This window comes from Ictalurus punctatus, chromosome 20 (genome assembly GCF_001660625.3).
Source record: "Ictalurus punctatus breed USDA103 chromosome 20, Coco_2.0, whole genome shotgun sequence".
NCBI lineage: Eukaryota > Metazoa > Chordata > Actinopteri > Siluriformes > Ictaluridae > Ictalurus > Ictalurus punctatus.
The window spans coordinates 1729367-1742580 of NC_030435.2; the positions used below are offsets into that span (position 1 = coordinate 1729367).

At 40.2% G+C, this 13214-nt stretch overlaps 1 protein-coding gene across 2 annotated transcripts; it reads right to left on the minus strand.

Annotated features, from left to right (window-relative positions):
- Positions 1–4138: 4138 nt before the first annotated feature.
- rnf152 (ring finger protein 152) lies at positions 4139–11818 on the minus strand. Of its 2 annotated transcripts, XM_017496441.3 has the most exons (3): positions 11718–11810; positions 11512–11597; positions 4139–6218 (listed from the first exon to the last, which is right to left on the minus strand). In XM_017496441.3, exon 3 carries the CDS (start codon positions 6084–6086, stop codon positions 5562–5564), a length of 525 nt encoding a protein of 174 aa, XP_017351930.1. In that variant the 5' UTR covers positions 6087–6218; positions 11512–11597; positions 11718–11810; the 3' UTR covers positions 4139–5561. The 2 variants fall into 2 exon arrangements, with proteins under 2 accessions (XP_017351930.1, XP_017351929.1); XM_017496440.3 differs by lacking the exon at positions 11512–11597 and having other exon boundaries at positions 11718–11818.
- Between the last annotated feature and the right edge of the window lie 1396 nt (positions 11819–13214).

Consider the following 13214-nt stretch of genomic DNA (forward strand, 5'->3'; position numbering starts at 1 on the left):
TGCACGATGTCTGTGTAGGTGTTTATTCATACAGTAATTTCTGAAATCCGTTTCAGATGTAACGGGCGAGCGCTCTAGCTCCTGCAGACGATCTGAGCGAGAGCGGATGAGCGCTTGGAAAACATACGTAGAGTGCTGTTTCCATTAACAGTTAATTAACAGATTACATCTCAGCATCTTATGGAGCACATGTGAGCTGCTTTGGTTTAAAAAATTGCCTGCTGTATGTGTAAATCTATTTCAATTATTTCCTCATGACCGCACAAGATTCCTGATCACAGCCTGCTGCTGCCATCTGCTGGTAACAATGGAGAAGTGCAAAACAATAGGGGTAGGACTTTATCCCTCAGTTCTGGAGCTGTCAGTGAAAACCGTTCAGTGTCCTGTTCGTCCGAGTTCTTCAGAGTTCAGCAAGTGACGTCTAATCAGCATGGCCGCTCAACAGCTTGAGTAGAGAACACAGCAGCACTTCTTAACATTAAATGAGTTCTACTGCACTGTAGCTCCATCAACATACCGACAAATTCACGAGCTTAATGCTAACAAAAGATGAACGTGGAGGTGTCCATGTTTTTTTTTTTTCTCGTTTTGTAGCTGAGGTTAAAAATGACGTCATTCCGAGCTCCGACTTCTGACTTCCCACTTCGAAAGCAGCATTAAATCTAAAGTGGGAGTGGCCTAAACTGAAAACCAATTGTGGGTTTTTTTTTGTTTGTTTGTTTGTTTGAAGTTTCTTTTTGCTTGTGTAGTTATCATTTTTGTTTTATACCTGCCCGTGATATTTCCTAGACGTTCTTTATTTCTCAAAATTTAAACAAGCTAGTAGCCGAATTTCAACCGCCTCTTGACCGGGCGGCTCCTAAGGATGAACGAATGCATTCTTCACGTTAGCCTTAATGAATGGACTTTCAAGGTCTTTCTTTGCTTCATATCAGCTGCATGGAAGTAAAAACCTTCAGCTGGCGTGATTGTTTTGACCGCTATCATGTCTCCCGCTGAGATTTCTGGTCTTGGGTTGAAAATAAAAATTCTCTCTGCACTCGTTGCTTTACAAAACCGCCCGCAGCCACAGAGGAGAATTAAATACAGTGCTGAGCAGTAAACACTATTACCACTGCCGTGGATACTGACTGTTAAATGTGCTCCACTTTAGAGGAATCAATGAGCGAGTCTGTTTAACGTTTATATTCCACATTGAAAATATTGCTAGAGGCTTTTACATTAAGTTGATGTATTTTACATTAAGAAATTCTTCAGACAGCACCGTACCGTCAGGATAAGAATCAATGCCTGGCTGTGCTTCTGCCATCATTCACGCGGGAGCTGGCTTTTCACGTATGCATTCTGAAATCCAACTTCAAATTCGTATGATTTATCGATGCCGTTCGACGCGGCACGGTTTGCGCTCGTCCATCTTCGCGTGCGCTATATATGTGTCTTGCGTTAATGGCGTGTTTAAGCCGCTTTTCTACAGGTCATTTAGCAACACTGGGCCAGAAAGAAATGGCATGTGCTACTACATCTGGACAACGCCATCAATCACTTTTTTTTTTCTTTTTTTGTTTTACAAAACTGCCGATATGTGCAGTTTAGCTGAGTGCGCAAAGCATATGCAGATTAATGAGCTGCGCTGATGCCGTGTGTGCTCGTGTTGAATGTATGAGAGAGAAAAAAAACCCTCTTTACTGAGTTGATTGAGTTCAGGTGATTCAGCCACACCCACTGCTCACAGGTGGATAAAATCAAGCACATGCAAGTCATTTCAGTCTCAGCAGACACACTGGCGGTAGAATGTGTCCCTCCAGGGTGTCCCCCAACTTGTGACCCGAGTTCCTTCCCTGGGACAGACTCCGGGTTCCCCCCTGTAACCCCGTGTTGATAAGGTATGGGAAATGGATGGACGGTATTTTACAAAATGCAAAAATAATTTTACAAAAAAATGATATTTTTTCCCTTTGGTTATTAGTCAGTTTGCAACGGTTCCAGATCTTATCCTGGTGTACATGCGGGATTTTTATCATTTTTTTCCAGGAAAGATTTGTTAATAACGTGATTGGGTAAAAGTACAACTCGGAATATATTTTACACTTCAGGGGAAACTGTTCAGGACTAAAGAATTAAAAAGAAAAGTGTATGTACTGAAACTCCCCTCGTTCGACACAGCAGAAAAATGGGAAAGTGGCGCGAAGGACACGTACGGAGTGAAGGATTCGCTCGCTGGTGAAAGGGGTGCGTTTGTTTTGTTAACGCATCGTTAGAGCGACGCTAAGCAGGACAAGCTGTGCAATCTGACTTTGATCAGATGTCTACAGGTTACAGATAGCATCTTTAATCACTGCAGGGCTGCGGCGAGGTGACGGAATGACTTTTAACTGAATAGGTTCTGAAGGTAACCTTAAAACAAAGGTTTTCGTTTCTATAGTAACGGTTCGTTCACAAGCGCCTTGACATGAGCCGTGTCCGAAATCGCTCACTCGATCGCTATTCCCTATATAGCGGAAGACGTTCGAGTCCACTGTACGGGGAAGAAGTGAACGGAAGCGAGTGATCGAATTCGGACGCCGACGTGAATAAATTACAACGCGTCAGAGAGCGCTCTGTCACGGGCGTATCATAGTGCACTATACAGGAGATGGGGAGCGGTTTCGGACATGGCGACAGTGAAGTTTTCTGCAAGGGGACGTTCGTTTAACGTTTATGGAAGGAGTCTCCAGTGTCGGCGCAAGAAAATATTTCAGGGTGGTGACGGTAACTCCGCTTCATCGCTGATTCATTTCCTATAACGGCGCTTAGCTCTGGTTGTGCGGTTTAATAAAAACCATCCTACATTTTGTCCCTCCGTGCTGTAAAAGACAGACGTGTCAAAACTTTTACTCTAACCACAAAGCAGTCCCGACGAGGAGCCTCGATTAATTAAACCGTGCTGAGAACACAGCAGTGAGGGATCTCCAGAGTTGGGCAAGCAGCCATGTTCCACCATTTATAATTGGCCCAATGTGGGTTAATACGCTCCCTTTTGACAAATTATCAATCTGCTCTCAGCGTGAAGTGAATTTACATAATGACTCCTTAGTCCATTTTTAGTCCATTTTTAACTATTCATACAAAAGTATTGAGAGTAAGGACTGCCATGAGGGCTGCAGCTTCTGTCTACTCTTATCCGAAAACTGCTCCAGGGATAGAAACTATTGGAGAAAACTTAAATAAACAGGTGAGATCTGTACAGTGGTGCTATTCTTTTATTGTTAAAACCCAAACCCTTTCCTCTAGAGTGACTAAAAGATTTTCTGACGTTCAATTTCATACTTTTTAAGACTTTAATATATGTAAGGAATAAAACACTCGGTGTCATCCAGCTACAGGAAAATAATCAGGGACTGGGTGGTGCGACGAAGCGGGCTCGCTGTTACCACTCCGAAAATTATTTTCCTGTAACAGCACCTGCCGAAGTGTTTTATTCCATTTATACCACAATTTTAATTTGAAAATGACATCATACTTTTTATCCACTTATAGCTACATTTAATGTCGTGGAAAGATTGTGACAGTTTCGTTCCCGTCCTCGCTTTTGTTACAGCAGCGATAAACAGTCGTTCAATCACCAGCCTCTCTTTATTTTTTTAATAAGACCAAAAATACGCAGATTGCCATGTTACCCAGAATCCGCAAACAAACGCTGGAAATCTTAAGGTTACAGCTTTAACCTCTGACCCTGGAGACTCCTTTCATAAAAGTTTTCACTAAACGTCTCCGTATGGAAAAGTCCACCATGTCAACGCTTACATGTGTTTTTTTTTTTTTTTAAATAATCTGTTCACAAAGTGGAGCTGTACAAGTCCCTGTAAATGACCTGTTACTATAGAAACAAGTTACAACGATTCATATAAACCTGCGATGTGCAGCTGAACTACTGTCAGAGCCTTCTGACCAATCAGAATCCAGAATTCATCAGTATATGTTTGGTTCGTATTGGAGGTCGACCGATCGGTCGGTTTTGCCGATTGATCGGCTCCGATATCTGTTTGTTGGAACTATCGGTTATCGGCAAAAATCCACACCGATATGAGAAGGGTCCATTGTCGTTATACAGTACGAGAGCGGCCTCTAGAGGCGAAATAAAAACCATCACTGACGAGTGTTAGTTTTATTTGTTTATTTGTTATTTGGAGTGTTACTTTTTGGTTCAGTTTGGATGTGTACATTTTATTTACATTAATATTTATTAATAGTTTATACATTCATGTTTACTTCCTTTTAATAAGTACATTTTCATGGTACAGTCAGTAGTGTTTATTTTCGTAATAAAGTTCAATAGTGTTTGTAAAAGGTTTTAAAAACTACCGGTTGATTAATCAGTTATCGATAGGTAACCGCTCGACTTAATTATCGGTATCGGTAAAATCCACAATCGGACCACCTCTAGTTCTTATAACGGCCAGAGGAATGACTCACAACACCAAGGTGGTTTACGACACGTTTCACAGCAACATTTGAATAACACGTAGAAAACTGTATATTTGGACACGGGATAAAAATGTATCAGAAGTGGACTGTGTAGAATCAATATAAAACATTTCGTCTTCTTCTACGTCTCCTTCTTCCTTTTTTTGTCACCGTTGTTTGTTAAATTTACAGTGTTAATACTTAAGACAGCTTACCTGCTCGTTAGTCCGTTCTACATAGTGTAATCGTTAGCTGTAGTTCGTTTTCTAACTTTCGTTCGATTTGGATTCACACACGCAGATTTTTGAGGAAAATTCTGGGGGGGGGACTTATTGCTTGAATATGTGAGGAGGGCCAGGGCTAGTTGTTTTGGTCCGACTTCAAACGCTACATATGTGAAAACCTTCTTAAAGTAACGTTACATTTAAAACTCGTCACATTCACACTGCTACATTACAACATGGCACAGTTCAACACTGCATCGAGCTTGGCCATTAACTGTACACTGGTGCAAAAAAAAAAAAACCAAAAAAACCACCATCGACGTCCGTCCGGTGTTGCGTCGAGGTGGAAAAATTCCACACCGTTTACAAGAACGCCTCCAATCCCACGCAGATGAAAAAAACAAACAAAAAAAAGAAACATTTACTCGGAGTGTTACTTTAAACTCCTGCCATTCAACAGTAAACACAGTGAGTCTCTTAAAGTCTCTTATTATATCCAGAGTGTCTTCGGACAAACCCGTGTTCCTCTTCCTGATTCAAAGTCAAACGTACTGTAGGTCCAAAATCACACCATGCTCACTACAGAGAGGTCTAGGATTTTTTCAGTGGTTTGGGACACATCCACAATGTATGGATGATGTGAGGTGTTTAAACAGAGTTTATGTTCCCTATATAGTCAATAGGGCATGTGGTTTGGGTTTGTGCTCCCATAGTGCATACGAAGTGTAATTTGAGACACATCTGTTTATATGACAGAACGATGTAGTGTATGAAATCCACTACCTGAACCATGAATTTCATTCCCTTTTTAGTGTGCTACAGAGTGCTACTCATTCTTCTTTGTAGGGAATCGCGAGCAGGGTGAAATCTGGAACACAGCCCCAGTCTCGTCTTTCATCCGCAGGAAATGATGCTGAAGCGTTTGGACACGCAAGACATGTTGTGCAGGACGATGGCCAGGAGGAAGATGAGGATGATGGCTACCAGGAGGACGGTGCAGAACCAGGTCCAGGCTGAACTCTTCATCGTGGTGTCTCTCCCCTCAGCCTGATCGTCCTCTCCGGGTACGAGACGTTCAGGACGTCCGGTCGTCCCATCTGGGCTTTTGAAGCTGCCGTGTTCATCCACTGACAGAGGCAGCAGGTAACAGCTGCTATCGGGCAGCCGGATAAAAACGGGCGTGTGCACCAAGGTGATGGCCGAGAGTGCTTCCGGATCGTCTGGGAGCTGGAACACGGAGAGGCCGCTGAGATGCGTGACACGGCGGCACCAGGGGCAGCGGACTTCCCTGTGATTCAACACCATCTGATGCAAACATACCGAGCAGCACGTGTGCCTGCACTCCAGAAGTTTGGGCCGTCGTCGAGGGCTGAACGGGTTAAAGCAGATCTGGCACTCCGGTCTAGAGAACGTCTCCATGATAAGCTTCGGCTGCTGAAGCTTCTCTACAAATTCAGTGTTCGGAGCGCAGAAACACGATGGCCAGTTTACTCACAAAGATCCGCATGGTCAAATCTCAAACTCTGACTTTTAATCCATATCTGGCTGCATCTGCAGGGCAAAACAGAGATACAGCAGGTTTGTATGAAAACAGTGTCATTATTAATCCAGACTAAATCTTACTAAGTCTTATCCTGGAAACAAGCTGACTCTCTGCCTCCTGCCAAGTACGCAACACATAAACACATCACCTCGATCTTAAACAGGATCTGTGGGAGAAAATAGCGGCCAGTGAAACCCACAATGGCCACCGAGAGGTCGGTAGTGTATTTAAGACTGGAGTTTAGGCTGCAAGTCTGACACGTTGGACACATTTAACAAGCAACATAATTCTATTTATACCAAGACTATATTTGAGAACTTGTGTGAAGATGTGCGTGACAACACGTGACCATTTGTCAAGCTGAGTTATCTCTAATCCAAGGATGACAAGATCTAGACAGAAGTGACAGCTGTCTAGACTTCAACAAAAACATCATGGACATATTGAGCTTTTCGGACCATAAATCAGTGAAGGATTGAATGACATTTCTGATTTAAAGGTGGAATTCGTAACTTTTAAACGTGTGGGTTTTTTTTTTTTTGTTTGTTTTTTTTTACATTTAATAATGACCTTGTTTCAAATATATATTTGGAAAAATGGAAATGCCAATACAGCTTTGTTAGTTCGTTAAAGATACATTTATATAGCACTCTTCTAGACACTCAAATCGCTTTACATTATACTGGGGGGATGGTGGGGGTTCTTGGTGGATCTGCTCAACCACCACTAGTGTGTAGGATCCACCTGGATTTTATTTGAATTCTTCCAGCCCTTTGAACGTGCTTCGCCTCCAGCTCAAACACAGCTGCTCAGCATTAGCATTGTTCCCGTAAAAGACAAATTACATGGTTTCAATAGAATCTACGCATGCATTGTATAGACAGGAGAAGAGAAACCGCAAAGCGGAAACTCTTCTGTCCTGACGATATTATCAGACGTACTTACAGCTTTACCTCTGACGTTGGAGACTCCATCCATAAACGTTAAATAAAGTTCTCATTGCAGAGAACTTCACCATATCATATTTAAACAACATGTACATCTTCCGACCAATCGGGTTTGAGAATTCAACAGCGCTATGGTAGAAGTGTGACGTAATTCGGAGCCTTGTTAAGTCCCTTATTAAAATGAAGGTTAATAGCCTTTGAATAAATGAAAATAATAACTCTGAATTAGTATGCACAACCAGTGGGTTAGTATGCAAAATGCAAACAAATACCGTGGATTCCCAAACCCCTTTCAGAACCCGGAGCAGCTATTTACCCAGGGCCGTGTAAAACTGTTTGGAGGTTAAACATTGCCTTGAGGAACCACACAACTATTATGTAAGTTAATTGCTTGTCACGAAAAAGGGACTATTATGGACGTGAAAAGAAGTTGAATGCCAATGAGAAAAACGCACGAGTGGCAAAACCACAACTTTACCTCATGACATCGACAGATCTCACAAATGAGCAGATAATGACAAGCCTTGTCCTGCGTGGTAGTGAACTCCACCCCGGACTGCTGTGTCGTGTATGTAAAATGCGGTCAATCCGTGATAATAACTCGCGCGAGTAGCCATGACATCATATGAAAGAGTTGTTGCTGTAATAACACAGTTCATAAATCAGGTTCTCCTCCCGAGGGATCGAAGCGAAGGAGGGCCTCTTTATCAAAAATTATTCTGCCGCCATCCCCTGAGAGAAAAGCAATTAATAATGTAATTAAACCTGCTATTGTCTCATGAATTGACAAATCCCTTCAGGGCTTCGCTGGTTATGAGGAACACAGCATCAAGCATACAGGAAGCAGAAATATTCCACCTGGCACTGAATTTATTGCTCGAAAGAGGTCAGAGTGAGAGCAATGACTGATTCTCACATACAGACTAAACACATGAACGAGTATGAGATTCTGTGGCATTTCGTTTTATTAAGTTGTACTTTAGCTTCACTGATATTTGCTGTGGGATATTCGAATTCCCAGAGAACGAGAATAAATAACCTATTTATTTCCTTAAATTTGTTGCCAGCATTTTGAATATCGCAGTAGCCGTGGTGTTTGCAGTAGCCCCATTACTCTCCCGTATTAGTCTTCCTTTTATGCTAGGTGATGACACATTATACTAATAGTAGAGTTATATGAGAATTTGAAGTACACTCAATTTGTAATTTCAGCATTTTCATGCATTATTTCATGTTTTTGAAGCTGTAGTCAGCTAGCAAGGACTACAGCTTTGGCCTAAAGTAAGAGGCTCTAAAGCTCCGGTCTCCGTGTCGAAAATGCCACTGTGTAACCAACCAGACTGCAGTCTCGGTCCAAAATGCCACCCTGTAACTAATCACAAGATTTTAAATAAAGTTTTGTAGAAGAATTTATATTTTATTGTTTGGTGCTAGACTTCAAGCAGTGTCTACACTCGGACACGGATAGTGTTTGGTTTGGGACACAACCCAAAGGTACAAGTAGTTGTCCCAAAGCTGTTTTTATAGAAGGTGGAAAAACCTTTAAAAACACTAGAAAGACAGCAAATAGTGGGACTGTACGCGGAAAAGGTGCGATGATGTCCATGATGTTCATGAGAAAAATTTAATTATTTACATTCGCGCGAAAACCTTATTTCGTATATTAGCGCTCTGCTCAGTGCTCCTGAAATTATGTGTCTGGAAACAAGGTCGGGTTACAGAAGACGTTGCTGAGGACGGAAGCCCCTGGAAACTCTGTCTTATCTGATAAAAGACCCTCGTTTTGTGATCGCAAAATTTCCACTTTGACACAACACTCGGACGCAGAAGGGGGGGGAAGTATTGTACACCAGTTTATCAAGCGTCCTGTGGGCAATTTTATTAAATCATGTGAAATCTCTGACCTTGTCCCATTGCCCTTGGAGTACTCACTTTTCTACCCACATCAATCTCTCATTTTTTGCTGACCGAGGCAGCCCACGGCACAAAAGCCTGCTGCCTTTTTTTCCCTAATCACCGCCCATTAATATCCACCCTTTTTTTCCATCCATGTGTGAAAACCACACCGCTAACATAGCTCATTTAAAATGCATTCAGCGGATGCATTCATGGACTTCTCGAAAGATTGGCCCCTAAAAAGGGACCCTGAGATATTATAGAAAAGAAAGCGGGGTAATAATTATTCCACTAAGATGTCAAACGTTATTCGTCATGTTGATAGAAATGGCAGAAAAGACAATAAAGCAGCGAGCAGACTATCAGCCAGGTGCTGTATCAGCCCATCAGCTGGATAGATGGAGCAGCAGCGGGGGGGATTTGTCAAACACCAGATGAAAAGAGAGGAATAAAAACGAAAGGAAAAGGCACTTAAGACGCTGTGCATCCACAAGAGCGATTAATCGTCTTAACCCGGGATTGTAAGTCATGCACGTCCTTATTAGAGCTGGTGATTCATTCACCTAGAAGAAATGGTACCTGGAACCATTTTTATTTAATTTGTCCAAACAAGCAGATATCCAGATGGTGTTTACATCACAGCACGGCAGTTTGGGCCCTTATTTCCACATGACAAAGCCCTCTGACCCTGGAGAAGAAGCTAAATAAAGGTCTCAAAATGAAAGTCACATGACTTACACACACACACAGAAACATTCTTACCATGTACTTTGGTCGTAGTTTTTATCAGTCTCTTAAAGGAATGCTGAGTCGATTAATCGGCGTCTGATAGACCTTCCTTTCATTTGAGATAACGTCATTGTAATGTCATTTAGTTATCTGGCTAATCTCCAAGCATGCTGACGTTTACTACAATCCAGGAACGTGTCGCAGTAAGAAAAAATCAGTATATTGATAAAAATTCGGTTTTAATTCGATGCAGTGTCGATAAATCCTAACTTTCCATTCATACTGCCAAATTCAAGGATTTGATTCTTTAGGTCGGGATAAAAGCTAACAGACATTTTAAACGGATCATTATTATCCTGTAGTACCCTTTCTCTGATTATTACTGCTTTAAAAAAAAATCTTATCTGTTTACATAAAAAATTCTGTACCAAGTGAAACATTTTGGAAAAACTGCTGAGCGATGAGATGGTGTGATGAAGCAGTTACCACACCGAAGTTTATGAAGATTATTTTCCTATAACGGCACCTAATTCAGTCTTTTATTCCTCTTATACCACATAATTTGATTACAATTGACGATTACGATTTTTATTTAGTAAAGAGCTCCCCTCGTAGTTCCCTCACTAGCCTCTTTGTTTTCTCTTTACAAAGCGTACACTCAAACTTGTCGGAAAAGACGTCAGAAATGTTCCAGTTTACATCTGATTGTTACAAAGTGCTGACACTGGAGACTCCTTCCATAACTGTTAAACAGACATCTATTTACAAAAAAACACTTGACCGTATCAAATGCATGTTGTTGTTTTTTTATTAGTATGTATGCGAAAGAACTGCTGCTATAGAAACAATAATGAGAAGATTAAACTTAATCAACACCTTCCGACCAATCAGAAACAAGAGTTTAACAGTGCTATTTAATCAGCAGTTGTAGGTGAACAGCGATCAATCTATGATGCAAAAAAAAAAGTTAAAAGTATTTATTTCATAATGACATACCTTGCACGCTTGTTATGTCTTTCATAAAGCTTGAAGTTAAAATGTTGTATATATCGTGCATTTCTACATGTTGTGCATGCTATGAAAAGGTCTTTTATGTGTCGCGATCATATAATTGTGCGATGTCGAGTATGTAAACATGCAGTAGCCTTTTCTATCCGATGAAATCGGTACCGTGTGTGGTTTATATGGATACCATCTAATATGTTTTGGTGGTTTCTCCTGGTCTGACACATCCGATATCAACTCACGAGCAAGTTTAGAGCGTGTGTAAAGAGTGCGAGAGTGTAAAAGTGTGGAGATCATGAAAACTCTGCTGACCTCCAGATACACAGGAGTGTAGTTGTAGTCTAAACAACCCACATAAAACACTGAGTTAATCAGTTCAATGTGGGCTGACGTCTAATCTTCATAGGAGTGCAAAGTCCTGCTCGACAATAACAATTTTACTGTTACAGTGAAGGCTTTCCGCCATATTCAAGAGTAGATCACAACTATTTTAATATACTGTTTAATATTAGTGTCGAATTAACGGTCGTGAGTGACCGTTATTTCAGTTATGACCTTACAAATTTGGCAGAAAACTCAGATTTCTACAAATAAATACAGCAGACAGCTTGTTTGAAAAGCACACCTATTGTGTACACTTCGTAGAAATACCAAGGAATAAAATTTACCTAAATATAAATACAAACCGTTTTTTTGTTGTTGTGTTTTTTGTTTTGTTTTTTACCTCAGATAGTCTGCTCGCGCTCACCTACAGTATCTCACCTTCGGGATTTGTTAAAGGGTTTGTTTTCCCATTTTACTGTACCTTTACTACACAGAAAAGAACAAATACTTAATATAAATATATAACACCATTCAACAACAATAAAACACAATACATTAAAGATTTATAGTATTTTATAGTAGAGAAATGTATTGCTGAAGACTTACCTCAGCTCTGAGAGAGATGTGTCGCGTGCATTAAGAGAGAGGCTCGTGCTTTCTCTCAGCACGCGCTGCTGGTTTGACAGTTCCGTGGGCGTTCATGAGCGCCCACCCCTCAGCCAATTAGAAGCAGTATGGATGAGTGACATGGGTGACAGCAAATAAGAATAGCACGACTGGGGCCCGCCTCAGGACACTTTATTTTCCTGTGTTTGTTTGTTTTTAGGTTTAATTACGATTTAACATGTTTAATTAACACATTAGCGATGAAAATGGCTTTTTGAACATTTTTTTTACTTCTTTTATGCCAGAAAATGAGTTCAAATAAAATGTTTAAAAATGAGGACAGCTTAGATTTATTTTAAATTTTGCCGGTTTAATGGTTAATGACTTACCATAATCATCAGCAAACAATTTTTTAAAAAAACTGCTTTTAACTTTTATTTTATTAAATACTTTAAATGATTTTTTTTATTTATCAGAAAATGAATTCGAAATATATGGTGTACAAGATATTGTAAAGGGAGGTCTTTCATTGTGTGTGTTTTAGTTTAATTGTAATTTAACAAATAAGTTAACAATGTTAATGTATTTTGGATATTTTTTATGACAGGGAATTTGTTAAAATAAAATAAAAGAGGGGTGAGGTAGTTTAATCATGAAAGAGAGAACAAAAACAGTTTAATATAAAAGGAAAATAGTTTAATATAAAATGACATAAAAGCATATATTGGAAATAGAATAACAATGATTATATACTATAATTAAATTCATGTTTTGTAATTTATGGGCTGTATTTAATGAACCATATATTGAATGGATACTTACAGCCTTGTACTTAGTACTATAAGCATTGTTGTTTTATTAATGTTTATGTTGAATCACAATAAGCCGAGTTAACTCTTGAGCTACCGTCTACATTCTTAGTATTTATTCAACACTGGTGATTTTCCAGAGACTGTTCCAAGTAAAATAAATAAAAACAAAGTAAACCTGCCTGCTGGGATGCAGCACAGCTTGTAATAATTGTTTGCATGTGTACAGAGAAAAGAAAAACATTCTGTTGTTCTCTCCAACGTGGAAATGACTTTGCTGTACAGGATATTGAAAAAAAAAAACCAAAAACCACAGCCACTTTCAACAACGTTGAATGACGTTGCAGTGGGTGCACATTTTTCCTCAAAAGCTCGTTCAAATAAAACAAACTGGTAGTTATTCAATGTGTAATGCTAAAATGTAAAATAATCAAATACCAGTTCTCGTATTATTGGTACCATGTTAAATTTAACCTCAGCTCTGTGGAGCAGGACCCTTTGAGCTAAAGGGCGAATATATTTAGAGGAAATGGTCAAACATAGATTTTCCAGATGTCAAAGCTGTCGCTGAAAGTGACACGCTACATGCTGTGATGCTGAAATGTGACACAATCAGACAGCCATTCGTCGGAGGGTCATATTTTGGGTGCTCCCATGCAGGTACCTTCCAGTGTTTACATGGTCAACT